This window comes from Otolemur garnettii, unplaced genomic scaffold (assembly GCF_000181295.1).
Source record: "Otolemur garnettii isolate 467f Iridium unplaced genomic scaffold, OtoGar3 scaffold00016, whole genome shotgun sequence".
NCBI classification, from domain to species: domain Eukaryota; kingdom Metazoa; phylum Chordata; class Mammalia; order Primates; family Galagidae; genus Otolemur; species Otolemur garnettii.
Genome location: NW_003852411.1, coordinates 24,905,213 through 24,923,894, shown reverse-complemented (window position 1 = coordinate 24,923,894; position 18,682 = coordinate 24,905,213). Strand labels below are relative to the sequence as shown.

Below are 18,682 nucleotides of genomic sequence, written 5' to 3'. Positions count from 1 at the left end.
TGAGACAGAGTCTCACTCCACCACCCCAGGTAGAGTGCCATGGCAGCTCACAGCAATTCTTGGATTCAGGCCATTCTTTTGCCTCAGCCTCCTGAGGAGCTGGGACTACAGGTGCCTGCCACAATGCCCAGCTGGTTGATTTTTGTTGTTGTTTTGTTTTGTTTTTCTATTTTTAGCAAATATGGGGGGTGGGGGAGTGTCTCACTGTAGCTCAGGCTGGTCCCGAACTCCTGAGCTCAGGTAATCCACCTGCCTTGGCCTGCCAGAGTGGTAGGATTACAGGCGTGAGCCACCGCGCTCAGCCTCATATTTATTTTAAATACTGCCTGTCTTAGTTCATTTTCTGTTTTTCGCAGTGTTTTTTTAACCTTTTTTATCTCATAGCACATTTGAACCTATGGTTACACTTCTGTGACACACTTAAATTACGTTGGTCAAAAAAAACAGTAAACGGGCCGAGGTGCTGTGGCTTACCCCTGTAATCCTAGCACTCTGGAAAGAGGGGGCAGGTGGATCACTTGAGCTCAGGAGTTCAAAAGCAACCTGAGTCAGAGGGACACCTTGTCTCTAAAAATAGCTGGGCATTGTGGCAAGTGCCTATAGTCCCAGCTACTTGGGAGGCTGAGGCAAGAGAATCACTTGAGCCCAAGAATTTAAGGTTGCTGTGAGCTGTGATGCCATGGCACTCTACCAAGGATGACTTAGTGAGACTCTGTCTCAAAAAAAAAAAAAAAAAAAAGAATATACTTACTGTACTTTGAACTTTTTTTGAAAATAATTTAATGAATGACCTTTAAAATGTTTTGTGGCATACCAGTGTGCCATAGCATACTGGTTAAAAATCACTACTCTAATAGAATATCTGAGACTGGATCATTTTCAAAAAAAAGAGGTTTATTTGGCTTAGGTTTCTGGGGGCTGGAAAGTCCAAGCCTGAGTAGCCACACCTGACAAGGGCCTCCTGCTGCCTGACCACATGGCAGACGGCGTCACATGGTGAGAGTGCTGTGAGAGAGGACAGCAGGTAGGTGCAGAGGCCAAACAGGAGAGGCAGCCTCCCTTTATGACAACCTGCCCGGTGGTAATGAAGGACTCACTCCTGTGAGAAAGGTACTGATCTCTCTTAACAACCTCATCACCACCGCTCACCACCACCACGTTGGGGACCAAGCCTCAGGAAGAGTTTCTTTTCAGTGGGGACAAACCATATCCAGCCCATAGCACGCCCTGGGAATATGCACTTTATTAATTACCTGGCACTTTGGCTTCTCATATGATTGGTTGGGAAAGGAAAATAGTGAGGATGATGCAAAGGGCAGGGATTAAACCACTGAAAGGGGAGGGAGGAGGCAGGGAAGACCCATTGGCTGGTTTCACAGTTTTACATCATTAGTCTCCCACAGGACAAAAGCATTTATTCACAGGGGAGTTCCAAGAGGGAAGTTCAATCCTCAGCCCTTCCAGCACTGTGCCCCCCTTTCTAGGCAAAAATAGGCTCAGCCTACAAGACCCACTTACATGTGGATTGGTTGAGTTACATGGTCCCATATTCAGAGCAAATTTTCTCCAGATTTTCAGTGACTGCTGCTGAATCCTATTGGTTTTGATGCCTTTCTTGGTTTGTGCATGCTATTGAGAGATTAGTTTCTAGAGGCTGATCTCAATAAGCTAGGCGTTTTCAGAAAGCTTCATGGTGACGCTTCATGAGCTATCTGTTCCTACAGTGTCATCGTAAAACGTGAACTATAAACTATTGCACAGGCTTTGAGCTATCAGCCAGTCAATCCCACTGCATTACACATAACCAGGATGAAATAAATCCAGATGATCGAATCTGCAATGTTTTTAAAAATAAACAGGTAACTCAACAGACTGAGAGTTCTGATAAAGAACTTGTATCTTGAATATATTTTTTAAAAACTCTCAAAACTAGACAAATGATTGGAACATATAGTTAACAAAAAAAAGATATGGTGATGGCAAATAAACACTTGAGAAGATGCTCAAAATCCTTAGTCATTAGGGAAATGCAAATTAAAACCACAGTGAAGGACTATTACATAGCTATTAGAATATCTGAAATTAAGAAGACTAGTCACAGAAAATGTTGGTGAGAATGTGGAGTACCTAAAACAATCTGTGTCTGCTGGTGAAAATATAAAATGGGACAGTTTATCAATTTCTTACAAGGTTAAATACACACCTGCCTCAGCACACACACCTATACCTATACGGTCCAGTCATTTTACTCTTAGGTATTTACTCAAAATAAATAAAAGCCCTTACATTCTTTTTTTTTTTTTTTTTTGAGACAGAGCCTCAAGCTGTCCCCCTGGGTAGAGTGCTATGGCATCACAGCTCACAGCAACCTCCAACTCCTGGGCTCAAGCGAGTCTCCTGCCTCCGCCTCCCAAGTAGCTGGGACTATAGGTGCCCGCCACAACACCAGGCTATTTTTTGGTTGCAGCCATCATTGTTGTTTGGCAGGTCTGGGCTGGATTCAAACCCGCCACCTTAGGTATATGTGGCTGGCGCCTTAGCCACTTGAGCCACAGGTGCCAAACCAAAAGCCTTACATTCATACAAAGACTTATACATGAATGTCATAGCAACTTTACTTGTAAGAGCCAAGAAACTATAAACAACACAAATGTCCACCAACAAGTGAATAAACCCACCACTCTGATATATTTATAAATGGGAATATTACACATCAATAAAAAGGAATAAACTTTTTTTTTTTGAGACATATTCTCACTTTGGGTAGAGTGCTATGGTATCACAGCTCACAGCAACCTCAAACTCTTGGGCTCAAGCAGTCTTCTTGCCTCAGCCTCCCAAGTAGCCGGGACTACAGGCGTTCACTACATCACTCTGCTGTTTTTAGAGATGAGGTCTCTCTCTTGCTTGGGCTGGTCTTGAATTCCTGAGCTCAAGTAATCCATCCACCTTGACCTCCTGGAATGCTAGGATTATAGCTGTGAGCCACCATGCCTGGCCCCAATAGAAAGGAATAAACTATTGATTCACACAACATTATGAATGTTCTCAAAATAAGTATGCTGAACAAAGCAGTCAGACCAAAAAAAAGGACATCTATATGATTCCATTTACATAAAATTATAGAAAATGCAAACAAATCTCTATAGTGACAGAAATCAGATGAGTGTTGGCCTGGGGAGTGCAGGGCAGGGAGGGGTGAGAGAGAGGGCTTACAATGGGGCATGAGAAAAAATTACGGGATGACAGGTAAGTTCACACTCTTGATTATGTTAATGGTTTCACAGACATTTTACAAATGTCAAATTGTTAAACCAAACCCATCTGTACATTTTAAATTTATATAGTTTGTATATCAATTTCACCTCAAATAAAGCTATTTTTAAAAAGCCAAGAAAAGATAAATAAAATGCTCTTTCAGGAGGCCCCATGGTGCTGTGGAAAGAACTTCAGTGGGGTAGTTGAGACAAAATTGAGGTCAGATCTTCTCTCCTACCCTTAGCCACAAGAGCTTGCATAAATTATCGAATCATAAAATCAGAACACCAGTTTACTCAGTGGTAGAAAATAAATAACATAATCCACATAAAGATATATTAGGTACTTGATAAATGTGGTTCTCTTCCCCTTCTCTTGCAGAGGAAGGTACTTGAAACCAATTATTTTCAGTAACCCATGATGTCAAGAAATGTTTATTGGCAAGGCACAGTGACTCAGGCCTATAATCCTAGCACTCCGGGAGGCTGAGGCTAGAGGATCCCTTGAGCTCAGGAATTTGAGACCAGGCTGAGTAATAGTGAGAACTTCTCTCTACTAAATCTAGAAAAACTAGCCAGGGCGTTCTGGCGGGCACCTGTGGTTCCAGCTACTTAAGAGGCTGAGGCAAGAGAATCACTTGAGCACAGGAGTTTGAGGTTGCTGTGAGCTATAATGCCATGGTACTCTAGCCAAAGTGACAGAGTGAGACTCTGTCTCAAAAAAGAAAAAAGAAAGAAAGACATTTTTATTTAACCACAGTGCCCCCACATACTAGTGAGGACATCCTGCTTTTCTAATTCTGCCATCAGCAAACACTGCATTTTAAGTAACAGATCATCACTTATTGCTTGTGGTCCCCATCCTGAATAGTCCTCTTTGTCCTTGACAAGTGCCCGAAATGTCCTCCTTGTTTTGTTTTTTTAGCTAAAGGATTGAGTCTTTTTAAAACTAAATTATGAGCAAGTCACCAAACAGACTCTTAGTTCTTGTACAAGTTTCCTAGGGCTGCTATAGCAAATTACTGCTTGCAAACAACATGACATTATTCTCCCCAGTTTTGAAAACCAGAAGTCTGAAATCAAGGTGGTGGCAGAGTCACACTCCCTCCCAAGGGTCTAAGGAGGACTCCGCCCGTGTCTCTCCCTGGCTTCTGTGAGATACAGGCATTCCTTGCCTCACACAGCACAATTCTAACCCGACTCCTCCTTCAAATGGCCTTCTGCTCTGTCTTCTCCCCTTTCAAGGACACTCGTCATTGACTTTAGATGCCCCCCAACTCAAGGTGGATCTTGTCTTAAGATCTTTAACTTAATTATTTCTGCAGTGATCCTTTTTCCAAAAAGATTACATTCATAGGTTCGGGGAGACGTCTTTACAGAGGGCCACCATTCAACCCACTATGGCCCTTGACGGCATAATGGGAGTTATGTCTCTGGCAGACATAACTGTATGCTGCTGCAGAACTAGGACAGGGCCTTGCAAATTCCATCTGGTGATCCAGTCACTACCCATCAGCCAAAATTGGTTCAGAGATGAAGCCTGCCTGATACCCTGCCCTGGAGTCTTTACATTCATCCACAAATCTCATCCAAGAGTGAATTAAGAACTTGAGACAGGGGTGTACACAGTGGATAAGGGTGCAAAGATTCATTTTTGCCTGTGTTAGTCACTGGCCTCAAACACCTTAAATTCAAGGCTAGCAGCTCTGAGTCAGGTTCTCTGGGAAAACACCTTGAGGCTAGAGATTTATCCATGTCCCAGCTAGGCAAAATTTCCCTAGGTAATTCAGGAGTTGGCACGAAAATATAAAACCTCCTGTGTATGGGACAATTTGGTGGGGACTCCTTCCCTATCCTTCTCCATCAGACTTCACGCAAATAAACAGCCTAAGAAATAAGTGACCTGTAATCAAAGCGACCTCTGCCTGTTTCCTCTTCCTTAGATATTACCAGTTTTTCTTTCTAAATACAGAAGCAAAGCCTTCTTTATACTTTTCTTGCTCCTGATTTGAAGGATGTTTTTCTGTTTCCCTTTTTATCTCGCCATGTCCAAATCCATTTTTTGCTTCGGCTTTTCAGGTCTGAAGTTTTTAAGACTTTGTAGTTTTTTAAGAACTCCTTGGTGCAGCTCAGGCAGGCTTCCTCTCACGGTGGCATTTTTTTCCTGGAAACCTTTCCTTTCCTGCCGTGAGCAAGCCTCTGTGTGCCTGGTGGTGGTGGATGGGGTAGGAGATGGAGGCACAGAGTGTGATTTTTGTGTGTCCTTGTCCTGTTTCCTTGGGAAGTGGCTCCTCTGCCACCCTTTTTCTCTTTTACATTTCTTTCTCTGTGAAGATTTTTTCCACCTCTGCTCTTTCACTAAGCCTGCTAGAGGCAGCTTGCTAAAAATCGATTTTCTTTCGTTTACTGACTTCTCTCTTTCCTTAGAGCCTGAACTTTGCCTGTATGTGGTTACTTTCTCTAAAGTGACTGAACACTTGGGGAGAGCTCAGAAACCTGGGTATTTTTTGCAAGAGCCAAATCAAGCGAGGCACCCCCTTCCTGAGTCTCTGCCTCCATTTCATTTCCAAGGGACTCCTCAACAGAAAGTGAGCAGCTGCAGGGGAGTCTGAGTGAAGGACCTCGATTCACTCTATTCTGCGTCTGGACAGCCTGGCAACGGGTTTAAAGCAGTGGCTTTCAAACTTTGTTGACTATAACCTACAGTAGCACATGCCATTTATAATCTCAATTCAGAGATGTGCACATGGATATATACATTTTAAAGAGTTTCACAAAAGTACACTTTATCCTTACAATAGAGGATGCTATTCTTTTTCTTTCTTTCCTTCTTCCTTTCTTTCTTCCTTTCCTTTTCCTTTTCCTTTTCCTTCTCTCCTTCCTTCCTTCTTTCCTCCCTCCCTTCCTTCTTTCCTCCCTCCCTTCCTTCTTTCCTCCCTCCCTTCCTTCTTTCCTCCCTCTCTCCCTCCATTCCTTCCTTCCTTTTTTCCTTTCTTTCCCAGATGCTGGGCACAACCCATTAAATCGATTTTATGATACACTAATTGGTTATAGCCTGCAATTTTGAAAAAGGCAAGTTTAGAGAAAGCTGCACCTGTCTCTTGCTCTTAGTTAGGAAGTCCATCAAATTCCTCTTTATTGTTTCTCTTTCAATTCACCCTCAAGGCTTTTTAGCTGCTGCTTCCTGATCCTGTGATGAGGTATGTATCGATCCGGGGATCCTCTTTTTCTCTGCCTGTCTTTCTTGAACTGCCAGCCCTGGAGGCTCTCTAATCAGGGTGTCATCTCACTCCATCTCAGGTACACTAGTCGGGGCACAGACATGATCATAAATCAAACTCTGGGGCCGCCAGCTCACTGACCTTGCAAATAGAAACAGGGTCAGTTGTTCAGGCCTCTCCCGCCTTCCTCCTTTCTTTCTCTGCAATCTAGCTTCTTTCTGGGAAACAAGAGTTCTAATAGGTCTTACTCGCACTCCCCTCTTTATTAGGCTTAACAAACCGTGTCTGTGGCAAAAGAGTTTTAGGACTATTAGGTGTGCATCTGCCCTCATAGCAGTTGACCCATAAAAGCACTTTTAATCTCCCTCCCACATTCCTTTCTGGATGATATACTGAGCTTAGTTTACTGTTGCTCCTATCATATCAGTAGCCAAAGACAGGAACATTGTGGGGCTGGAAAGGAAATTTATTCTTAACCCTTCTTTTTTCCCAATTATAAAGCTTCCGATGTCTCAAAAGTGTCCTGGCTAGGGGCTTCAGTTTTCAGATTTGCCTCCTCACTAGCAGGAGTTCGATCTTTACCACTCACAAGAAGGGAAATGACTGTTTCTCAATTAGTTCTGTTTTCACATTTAAATTTCAAATTTTATTTTATCAATGAGGACACCACCATTTATACCTTTCAAAACCCATAGTCTCAGGGTTTAAGGATATGGAGAACAGATTCCCCAGTATGTGTCATTTAAAACCTAATCGGTACATTGTAAGGTCAAGGTCGTTTGGGGCAAATGACATAATCCAGGGCTCTGGCTAGAGATGATCCCAGGCCCCCTCCCAGCGACCCCACCTGCTGAGTTGCTGGGGGGGGGCCTTTCTGCACACTTGACAGGTGAGGGCGCCTCACCTGTTTCCATTCTGTGTCAGTAGCTTGGAAAACTGGCTACAGACATACAGAGCCTCCTCTGAATGCAGAACCCCCTCCCAGGTCCATAAGGAACAAAGCAAATGACCACGTGGGAGAAAGGAGGGGCTGTGTGAGGAGGAAGCCCTCATAATCCCGCAGCAACGCGATCATTCTCACCATAGGTTTGTTTGGGTATGTTTTGCCTCAACTTCATTTTACATAATGCCAGTTCTTAATAATTTAAATGATTGGTATCTTATTAATAAGAGTGTAAATAATATTAATTACATAGTATTTAAAAATAAAATAACAAAACTCTCTAATGTTGAAATGGAAAATGTGACTCACATTTATGTAAAGTTAGAAGTTGGGATTCTGACCCTCGTTTTATGAAATGTTGATATTTGAAAACCAAGACTATCATGAATCTTGGGCTCAAAATGTCCACAACGTCAGGATAGAGGTGAAGTCTACTCTGTCATATTGGCATTATTTTGTTGTTACTCTCCATCCATGACAAGTTTGGGTCAGTCACTGATACTTGCCAGGTTCTCTATCACTGTTGGGGGGAAAAGTGACTTAGCATCTGCTCAAAACTCACTTCTTCACCCATGGAAGAGCACTGTTCCTGTTATCTATTTGTGTTTGACAAATTACCCCCAAAACTTAATGACTAAAGATACTAATTTAATTTTGTTCCCTTTTAGGGGTCAGAAATCTGGATAGGACTTGACTGGGCAGCTTATCTGTTTCATGAGGCATCATCAGGGATTGCTGACCAGTGGCCTTTCTAGGGTGGTGGTCTGGGGGTAGTTGGACTTCTTACATGGCAGCTCAGGGCTCCCAGGGACAGTGTCAAGAGCCAAGGAGAGGAAGCTGCCCTCAAGACCTAGGCTCAGAAAATGAGCTACTGTCAATTTTACCATAATCTATTGGTCAGAGCAGTCACAGAGACCACTGAGATTCAAGGAAGGTGGACAGAGACCCCAGTTCTCTATGCAAGGAATGTCAGAGATCTGGGATCACCTTTAATGTAACCTTAGGAAAACTTGCTAATTACTGGCATGGGCTTAGAGATTGTGTACTTTTTGGCCTCAGGAGGACAGAGCCAAGATCCTAGTTTTGCTTTAGGGCTTACTACCGGTATCCCAGTGAAATGATGAGCAAGCAGCAAATTCTTCATAAACTCGTTGCTAATTATTGTAACTGCTGCATTCCCTTAAATGGAGAGATACTGAGGACAGATACATCAGTGAGTGAGTCAGGAAAGATCTGTTAGGCGTTTACTCTGAGCCAGACATTGCAGACATTGTGCTGGGTGCTGGGAACACAGTGGTCCACAAAATACTCATCCATGGTCCTTGCCCTCACACAGGGTATGATCTAGTGTAGGAGGCAAATATTATCAAAGGATTTCAAAAACTAGTGTAAAATTGGATCTTACAGATGTGCTACAAAAAAAGATGCAAGATCCAAGGGAGATGTCCCTAAAGGAATGATGATTGAGCTAAAATCTGAAAAGTGGAGTAGGAGGGACCAGCGATTGCAGGGCCTTGGAGACTATCTGGTTTGATCCACAATATGATTATGTGGACACCTTGCATAGTCCATCCAGCCATCCATTTGTTCATCTGTCTATCCATCCACTCACTTAGTCATTGACCTTTGACTGATCACCTTCCATGTGCTGGAGACACGGGTAGATGAGACCACCCAATCTGTACCTTTATAGAGCTCACGCCCATCCCACCAGGTGTTCTTTATTGCCTGCACCAACCATTGAGATTCTAAAGACCTCTTTAATTTTCACATTGAGGGATAATATTCCATAAACCTCATCTATCCTCACACCTCAGTCATAATTATTTGAAAATGCATCTTTTAGTCACAATGAGTACTTGGTGTTGATATGGGAATGATTCAATACAACTGCTATCTGAAAACTCTCAGGCACCATGGATGATGATGCTATGTAGTGCTGCCTCTTAGGCTGCATGGGCAGGTCTGGCCGCATCCTGGCTAGAGCCACAGGCCACTCCTCTCTCCTGATAAGGGCATTTCTTTCTCCATGGCCTGGTTGACACTGAGCACGCCATTCTTCCAAAGGTGGATTCTTTGGTTGTGGATGCTTACTAGAATAGAATTGTTCTGCTAAGCAATTCAATTTAATTCAATTGCTACTTATCTCAAGTTAATTTTGTTCAGTTTAGGTAGATTCAGCTCAAATCAACTTTACTCAACTCAACCCATCCATCCATCCATCCATGTTTTCACCAACTATTTCTTAGGTACTTTTCTTTGTCAAAGTCTACATTATGCCTGGGAATCCCACTGGGGTTGTTTCCACTTGCTGACTCACCTCCCTGCTCTAATCTGATGGTGTCGGTGTTTTGTAAAGAGGATACAGGACTTGGAGACTATGTTTGTAATGTAGCCATGCCATTTACTTACTGCCTTGGGTAGTTTCCTTCACCTTTTGAGTTATAGTTTTCTCATCTATAAAGCAGGAATAATAATAATACCTCCTCTGTGGAGGGTTGATCAGAATTAAATTCATAGAAGCCACTCACAAGTGGGATCTATTAAATTCCACTCATTTTTTAAAAACCTCTATGGAACTAAAGGAAGACTAGACTAAACACAGGGGGGAAAAGACCCAAAGTTCACAACAACACTTGGAAAACAAGAGAATTCACTCAGGAGAATTCACTAGTGAGCTATGGTATGGCCCACTTGTCTCTGCTCTAGCATTGGTCCCCTAGCATGGTCCTCAAAGGGCTCTTTTGATGCCTTCACTGAATTCTTTTTGGAAAATTGCATTGATATTTACCCAAGTTACTTTTTTTTTTTACTCTGTCACCCTCAGTAGAGTGCCTTGCATCACAGCTCACAGCAACTTCAAACTCTTGGGCTTAAGCAATTCTCTTGCCTCAGCCTCCCAAGTAACTGGGACTACAGGTGCCCACCATAACACTTGGCTATATTTTTGTTGTTGTCATTGTTTAACAAGCCTCAGTAGGGTTCAAACCCACCAGCCCCAGTGTATGTGGCCAGTGCCCTAACCACTGGGCTATGGGCACCAAGCCCCAAGTTACTTTTTTGTGTCCCTGGGCTCAGTGTGACTCTTGATTTGTGCTTGGAATCAGGACTTGTGCACTTGAGTAGGCATTTCACTTGGTGAGCTGGTCCTCCATCGCTAGCCCACTCCCTCACAAGCAGGGAGAAGAAGTGGAAGATGCAGGGGCAGCCTGCACAGCCCACTGATCCAGCTGAACCCTGCCAAGGCACAGCTGGGGCATGCTATAGTATTGATAGCAGAGAACAGCAGACAAGAAGGGGAGAAGATGGGCAGTAGGACATCTAAGAAAGTGAAGCCACATCAGGGTGGATTTTCACCAATGTAGACTGCCTATCAACTTACACACCATAGGTGCCAACTCAGGTCTGAAAATAGATGCAAAACTGAGCCACAAGATACCCACTATTTCACATTCTTGGGTTCCCTCAACTTAGGAAGGCTTTCCCTTTCTCTCTCATTGTTTTCTATCCACTTGTAGCTAAAGGCAAATCCATATTTCTCAGTGTTTGTAAATCTTTTGCATTCAGCTGCTGCCCAGGGTTATCTCACATGAATATCCTCTTCTCATAGGTACTCAATGGTCTCAGATGCAGAAACAGAAAGCATTTTCATGGAGCCCATTCACCTCTCCTCAGCTATTGCAGCCAAACAGATCATCAATGAAGGTAATGTGACCAGAAACCAGGTGGAAGCAGGGGCAGTCCACAGGTCATCTGGAGACCCTTGGACAGGGCCTACAAGAAGTCATAAATGTGCTTCTAAAGATCTGCCCATCACATCAAGAGCTGCAGATCTGGAGAAGGCAGTTCTGTCAACCCCAAGTCAACTTTGATGGGACAGAGGTGGAAATTGTTGTGCATCAGTGTGAATAGTTCTCTAGTCAACTAGGGGCAGCTCCAATCAGGCCTTGGGACCTCCTGCTCAGTTTCTGGTCCCCTCAGAGTCCTCAGGTGGCTATGGTAGAAGGCCCAGAAGTGGCAAGGAGCATTCAAAGAGTTCTCTTCAAAAGGATGTCTAGATTTAGAGCTGCATTTCCACCAGTGCTTGAAGATGGTCTTCAAACAGACATAAGCATGGGGAGGAATGAGGAAAGGGTGGGGTGAGTACAGTAAATTCACACAGTAAATTTTGGAGCAAATAATATACTATATTTTATTCAAGGATAATTATCTTGATTGGGTGGGTTTCTTTTTCCTAGTCAATTTTGGGCAAACAATCTTCCAAAATTTCTTTCTTCCCTTTCTCCTCCCCCCTTCCTATACTTCTGGTAGGATGGGCTGGGGTAGGATAAGGCAGGGCTGCTGATGCAACAGGACCCTGCTGGTGTTTGGCCTTAACCTGGCACTTAACTCTTGGAGGCCACCATCCCTTGTGGCCTTTAGTTGTGAGAATCACTCATGCTGCTCCTTCTTCACCCTAACCCCAGGCCTATCATAGTCCCCTGATCCATTTGGGCCTCTACCAGAGTCTCTAAAGGACATCTGGCTATCATATCAGACCTCACAGAAAATTAGAAATTTGATTTATTGTTGCTGGCTGCTCTGGGCACCCTGGGAGGCTTTATCTTCTCAAAGCTTCCTCTGAGTTTGGGTTGTTTTTTTTTTCCCACCCCCTCCCTGGGGCCCCTATTGTCTTGCTCCAAGTCATCCAAGGATTCCAGTCCAGGCAGTGTCTTCACCCTGCTCTAGTTACCACTAAATTGCTTCCACCACAGCCCTAGCTCTGGAAGGTCTCATTTTTCTCCTTTGTGGTTGGGAATTTCCCTAACCTTCTATCCTGGGTAATCCCTGGTCTGTGCTTCACTTGCCAGGGCGCTCTCTAGGTTTTCGTTCTTGGTAAGTAAAAGTCCAGCTTTAGGAGTTGTGAGAAAAACATGTTTTGTCTTTGAAAGCTTCACTTTGATGTCTATGGAATGCTATGGGCTTTCAGAGTCTCGTTTGAAACTAAAAGATGTACAATGGCTTTTTAAATTCTACATTTTATCCACTTTCCCTTCTCTGAGGCATTAAGCCTAGTTTCACGAGCCTTAGTGGTTGATGGACTGTGGGAGAAGAAAAACCCATGTATTATAGAGAAAGGAAAATTTATCAGGTAATATTTCAAAACATTACCATGTTCACTAGTGGTCAGAGGGGTGGAAATGTATGTTGAAAACCTCCTATTTTCATGAAAGTCTGCATATGCCACGCATCGGAGAGAGTGCAGGGTACAGGGGAAATGTGCAGGCTCTGCTTTCTTCTGAAGAAACCGTAGGTAAACAAACAAACAGGAGAAATGGATGCAGGGAGGTGAAGTCTGAAGAGGTGGCGGTGTGAATCGAGACCTAGGGAAAGGAGGAGTTGCTGGTGGGGTGACGGGCTGGGGCATGTGGTTTTAAACTGAAAAGGGAAGAAATCAAAATAGCAACCCGAACCTAGCTGAGGAAGACAATACCGTGTATTTTAATGAGGCTTCAGGAGTGCTATTTTTCACATGTAGTAAAGGGACCATATCTAAGTAGGGGAGGGCAGGAGGGGGCTGTTACATTTGCTATGTAAGACCCCAGGAGAGCTAGAGGAGAAAACTGGGTGGTGGAGAAAATAGGAACACTTCATCTATTTTTAAACAAAATAGAGCTCTGGGATTGCAGAGCTTTTCTTCTTTTTGCTTTTGAAATGGAGATCAGAGAACATTTAGAACTGAGCCCCGATGGTAGGATGTGGCGGCCAGTCAGGGGGGTTGGATAGGAAAGAGGGAAGGGAAATGAAACCCTGAGCCCCAGCTGGAAACCAGGACCCCCAGGATTTGCAGTCCTTGAGCAGCAAGCCCAGCTTGTACACACCTGTCAGGAGGTGCTTCCGTGAAGGGCTGGGCCGAGTCTATCTTCCAAAAGTGACTAGGGCCAGGGGTGAGGAACCTGTGTCCTTAAGGCCATATGTAGCCCTCCAGATCCCCAAGTGCAGCCCCTTGACAGAGTCCAAACTTCACAGAACAAAGTGCTTTTTCCTATACATTTTGGATTCGGTCAAAAGGCCACATTCAAGGATTCAGAAGGCCACAGGCAGCCCCAAGACCACAGGCAGGCTCTCCCTGCAGCCCTCCACCCAGAGACCGGCCATCAGGGAAAGAGATGGCGCCCGCAAGAGGCGATGGCCAGCACAGAGGACATACCCTTCCTGCTTCTTTCTTGGTCTATGCAGTAATTTTGGCTACCGAGTGAGAGGAAAGGTTTTGCTCTCCCCTATTCTTATCTACCTTCTTAGAGAAAGGAAACATTTTATTTTCCCCCACCTTTGATAAATTGTGAGCTAATATACTATTCAAAGAAGATAAAGGTTCACCCCAGATGTGGGTGAGTTGGGACCTGATTTCATGTGGAATTTGAGCTTTTCCATTGTCAGAAAGGCCCCCATGTCCTGTTTTGAAACTGGCACAGGAGCTCATGACGAACTCTTGCCACTGCCCGTGTGCTGGGTGGCTGAGAATCACAGGTGCTTATAGTCTAGTGGGGGGTGGGCATTGAATGAAATAAGTAAATTAAATGTGTATTAGAAGGTAACATCATATGAATAAATGCTGAAAGTCTTACTTTTCCCAGGGTTATTTGCAATCCATATGTAAAGGAATCAAATTAATAGAGTGAATTACAGTTACTCATTTGGTAAATACTTCCCAGTATCCACATTGGACCTGGCTCTGTGGGAGTCAAAGTATAAACAGGACGTGTACCTAGCACTTACGGATCATCAGCCAGCTTCAGAGAAGCATGGAAGGAAGTAGGGGAAAGTGTTTTTTCTCCAGCCACACCTACACAGTCCTGGAGACCTCATCCACCTTATTCCTAACTGGGCCCCTGGGCACCGCTAAGTCTTTCCTAGTAGACCCTGGTGACATGCAGTTCATGCCCAGAATCCTTGCAGCAAACTTCCCAAGAGCAGCTTCTCCCAAGAAACAGGGAAGGCTCTGGTATTTCCAACTCTCTGATGAGAATGCCACCGTCCACTCTAGAACTCAAGCCGCGGGAGCTCAAAGCAGACACAGAGTGTCCAGGCTTGCTGGAGTCTGCTGAGCAGCTGCTGGTGGAGGACTTGTACAACCGCGTCAGGGAGAAGATGGATGACACCAGCCTGTACAACACCCCCTGCATCCTGGACTTACAGCGGGCCCTGCTTCAGGACCGGCAAGAGACCCCATGGAACGAGGTAGATGAAGTCTGGCCCAACGTCTTCATAGCTGAGAAGTGAGTCTGACTACTGGGGCTCATGGCCCTTTGTCCCACCCTCTGATTAGAGACTGAGAGAGATGAAATTCCCCCAGCTTTCATCAAAGGCCCCCTCAGGTCCATCCAGCACACTGGGGCTTCCTGACCACTTTCTCTGTCCTGGGCGTGGAAAAAGGCCCTACCTACCTGCCCACAGAGATCCCCAAGCAAAATGCTGGTACAATTTTTTCTCCTTTACCCTCCCACCAGAGCCATCTGCCACAGCCTCATCCCTCCAGAAGGCCTTCTCTGGGCCTCCAGTCCTGCCACAGAGTCCTGTCAACTCCACCAGCTCATGGCATCTGTAACAACCGCAGAGCAGGACACAAGGAGCATGGACAATATTGACATGTGTACATATTTACCAACATGAAAAAATATAGTATAAAAAAATTAGATCACAAGAGAATACATATACAGTATCATGCAAATTGAGTAACACATAGGGAAGTGTGGGGGCTTTTACATAGACAACAATTAGAAATGTAACTAAATGTTAATATTTCTCTCTGTGAGGTGTTTTTAAAAGGGGCTTTTATTTTCATTTTTCAGTTTCTTTTGAATTGGACAGGTTTCCTAGAGCAGACATTTATTGTTTTTATAATCAGGAAACTGCTATTTTTTTAAGAGTGTACCTGAGGCCAGGGGCTTTGTAGTGTAAATAGCCACCGCACTCTAGCTAGGGCAACAAAGCAAGACCGTGCCTCTTAAAACAAACAAACAAACAAACAACAACAACAAAAAGTTTATTAGTGGTTTCCAGAACAAAAACAAAAAGAATTTCCTCATGTGCTGTTCCTTCAGGATCTTTCCAGGGCGTAATTGGTACCAACAGGTAAATTTGTGAATTTCTGAAACTAATTTTTGCTGATTCATTGACTGCTTAATGAGATGTTCTCCCAGTGTAATTACCCTTATATCCAGAAGCAAGAGAGGGGACTTGGGGCCCCAGGGCAGGCAGTAGAGAAGACAGCTTTGAACATTAGGTTTTATCTTCACCATGGAGTAATTGGTTACCTAGAACTTCATGCCCAGATCTGGGCACCAAATCCTAAGTGATTAAATCCATCTGTACATCCAGAAGCGTTCACCTTGTGGTCGCCACAACATCTCCAGGCACCACAGGCATCACCAGGTATCCCCAGCTAAAAGCCTCTGTTCCTTCTCAGGCAGCCCTGTCCTCAGGGCCTCTTCAAACTAAGCTCCCCTTATTCAGCGGCAGCAGAAAAAGCTCCAAACTAGAAATCTCAGGCATCAGTTCTTGTTCTGAGTTTTTTTCTCTTTTCAGTGTCTGGGGAAGTTGTAAGAGCTTAGATTCATTTTTATAATCTTTAATTAGGAATAAAAATAGTTGCCCTATCTACCTCTCAAGTTCACTATTAGGATAAAATAAAATAATGCATGTGAAAGGATTTTGAAAAATATAAGCATGCCATATCAATGTAAAGTACACATAATTTCATAATTTCCATCTGCCACTTTTATCTTTGATGAATGTCCACTCCCAAAGCATGAAGTTTTAAATTAGAGGTCTCTAGACCAATCAAAGATTTTCCTACACATCAGTTTTATTTTTCTTTTCTTCTTGTCCTCCCCTGCCTAGTTCCCTGTCTTTCCTCTCTTGCTGCCACCAAGTCACTGACCCTTTTTATAATGATATTTACAGTGAGCCAAGACACTCAGAAGCAGAGAAAGATGCACTCACCCAGCTGAGGCCCTCTGACCCCTGCAGCAGGCTCCCCACTGCAGGGGTAATGTGCTCTTCCAATTCTGACTCTGGCTAACATAATCCCTGTGTCTTCCCCCAGGAGTGTGGCAGTGAACAAGGGTAGGCTGAAGAGGCTGGGAATCACCCATATCCTGAATGCTGCGCATGGCACAGGCGTTTATACTGGCCCTGAATTCTATACTGGCCTGGAGATCCAGTACCTGGGTGTGGAGGTGGATGACTTTCCTGAGGTGGACATCTCCCAGCATTTCCGAAAGGCTGCTGAGTTCCTTGATGAAGCACTGCTGACCTATCGAGGTGAGGGGGCGGGGGGTTTGCATCTCCCAGCAGCTAGAATTCTGTAGGGGAAGAAGCAATATGGGGATGTTATGAAAACCTCCAGATTATCTGCTGTGTCTGGAGGGCATCTGTCTTAAGAAAGCTGTTTGCTCTAAGAAGAGCAGAAAAGACAGGATAATAATTCATCCACTAAGTAATTATTAAGGGCCTAACATGTGCCGTGTACTGTTCTAGGTTCTGTGATGAAAAATACAAAGTTTCTGCCCTTTGGATCTTAGACTGTAGTGAGGGGATAGAAAATGAAAATAAGAAAGCAGAAAATAAAATTAAAATTAAAATGTCAGATGGTGGCAAGTGCAAGGCAGAGACTTTAACTCAGATGATGTGCTATCCTTGTAGAGGTCGATTGAGAAGGCCTTTCAGTGAAGGGACATATAAGCTGAGTGACAAGGAGCTAGTAATGAAAAAGTTGGAAGAAGAGCATTCCTCGCCACGGGAACTACTAGTGCAAAGACCCTAAGGTGGAATAGACTTGGTGTCTTCAAGAATTAAAAGGATAGTATGGAGAAGAATCCCTATTCAATAAATGGTGCTGGGAATATTGGACAGCTACGTGTAAAAGACTGAAAAGGAATTCACACCTCTCACCACTTACACAAATTAATTCACAGTGGATAAAAGACTTAAACCTAAGGCATGAAACTAAGAATTCTAGAAGAAAATGTTGGAAAATATTTATGTATCCAACTAGGGAAAGAATTTATGGAGAAGATCTCAAAAGCAATCACAAAAAAAATAAACGAATGGAACCTGATCAAATTACAAAGTTTCTTCACAGCCATGGACACAATCAATAGAGTAAATGGACAACCCATAGAATGGGAGGAAATATTCACATGTTATACAACTGATAAAGGGCTGATAACCAGAATCTACAATGAACTCAAGCAAATTAGCAAGAAAAAAATCAAACAACCTCATTAAAAAGTGGGCAAAAGACATAAATAGAAACTTCCAAATAAAGATAGTTTAATGGCCAATAAACACATGAAAAAATGCTCAACATCTCTAATCATTAAGGAAACGCAACTTAAAACCACAACGATATATCAACTAACTCCAACGAGAATGGCTCTTACGAAAAAGCCCCCAGACAAGTGTTGGTGTGATACTAAGAGGAAGGGACACTGGTACACTGTTCATGGAACAGCAAAGTAATATTGCCTCTATGGAAAGTAGTATGGAGATACCTTAGAGAACTAAAATACAGACCTATCATTTGATCCAGCAATCCTACTACTAGAAAGAAGAAAAGTCATTTTTATTACAAAGAATGTTTATAGCAGCACAATTTACAAAGGGGAAGATGTGGAAACAACACAAATGCCCATCAATACATGAGTGGATTAATAAAATATGGCATATGTATACTACAGAGTACTACTCTGCCATAAAAAAAAACTGATCTAGTATCTTTTGTAACAACCTGGAAGGAACTAGAGACCATATTCCTAATTAAAGTATCACCACATGTACTCAGTACTAAATTGGAACCAGTCAATCAATGGAAGTAAAACTCAGCAGAAATCAAGTAGGTGTGTGTGGGGAGGGGAGGTTGGGTTAATTGATGCCTAGTGGGTACACATTATAGGTGAATGGCACACTTATAACTTAAACCTGAAATATACAAAAGCAAATTATGTAACCAAACCAGGTGTACCCCTGTAATATTCTGAAATTTTCTAAAAATGCAAAAAAAAAAAAAAAAAAAAAGCTAGTGTGTGTTAGCATGGTAATTAACAAGGGCCCCATCACACAGGATATTAAAGACCAAGGTAAGGTGATTGAGCAGCACTATGATCTGATTATGTTTCAGGAAACTCAGCCTACTGTCATTTGGAGAATAAACTGAGTAGGGAGGGAAGAGAGCAGTGTTCATAGGCTCCAGGCTCAGGGAGAAGAGGCCAACAGCC

General features: G+C 43.4%; 1 protein-coding gene across 1 annotated transcript in view; it reads left to right on the top strand.

The window, feature by feature from the left end:
* DUSP27 (dual specificity phosphatase 27, atypical) overlaps positions 1–18,682 on the top strand; it is a 32,711-nt gene that overhangs the window by 5,996 nt on the left and 8,033 nt on the right. Inside the window, exons 2-4 of the mRNA XM_003785737.2 lie at positions 11,032–11,126; positions 14,449–14,680; positions 16,510–16,727. Of these exons, the coding sequence (XP_003785785.1) occupies positions 11,032–11,126; positions 14,449–14,680; positions 16,510–16,727 (545 nt within the window). The remainder of the gene's footprint in view (positions 1–11,031; positions 11,127–14,448; positions 14,681–16,509; positions 16,728–18,682) is intronic.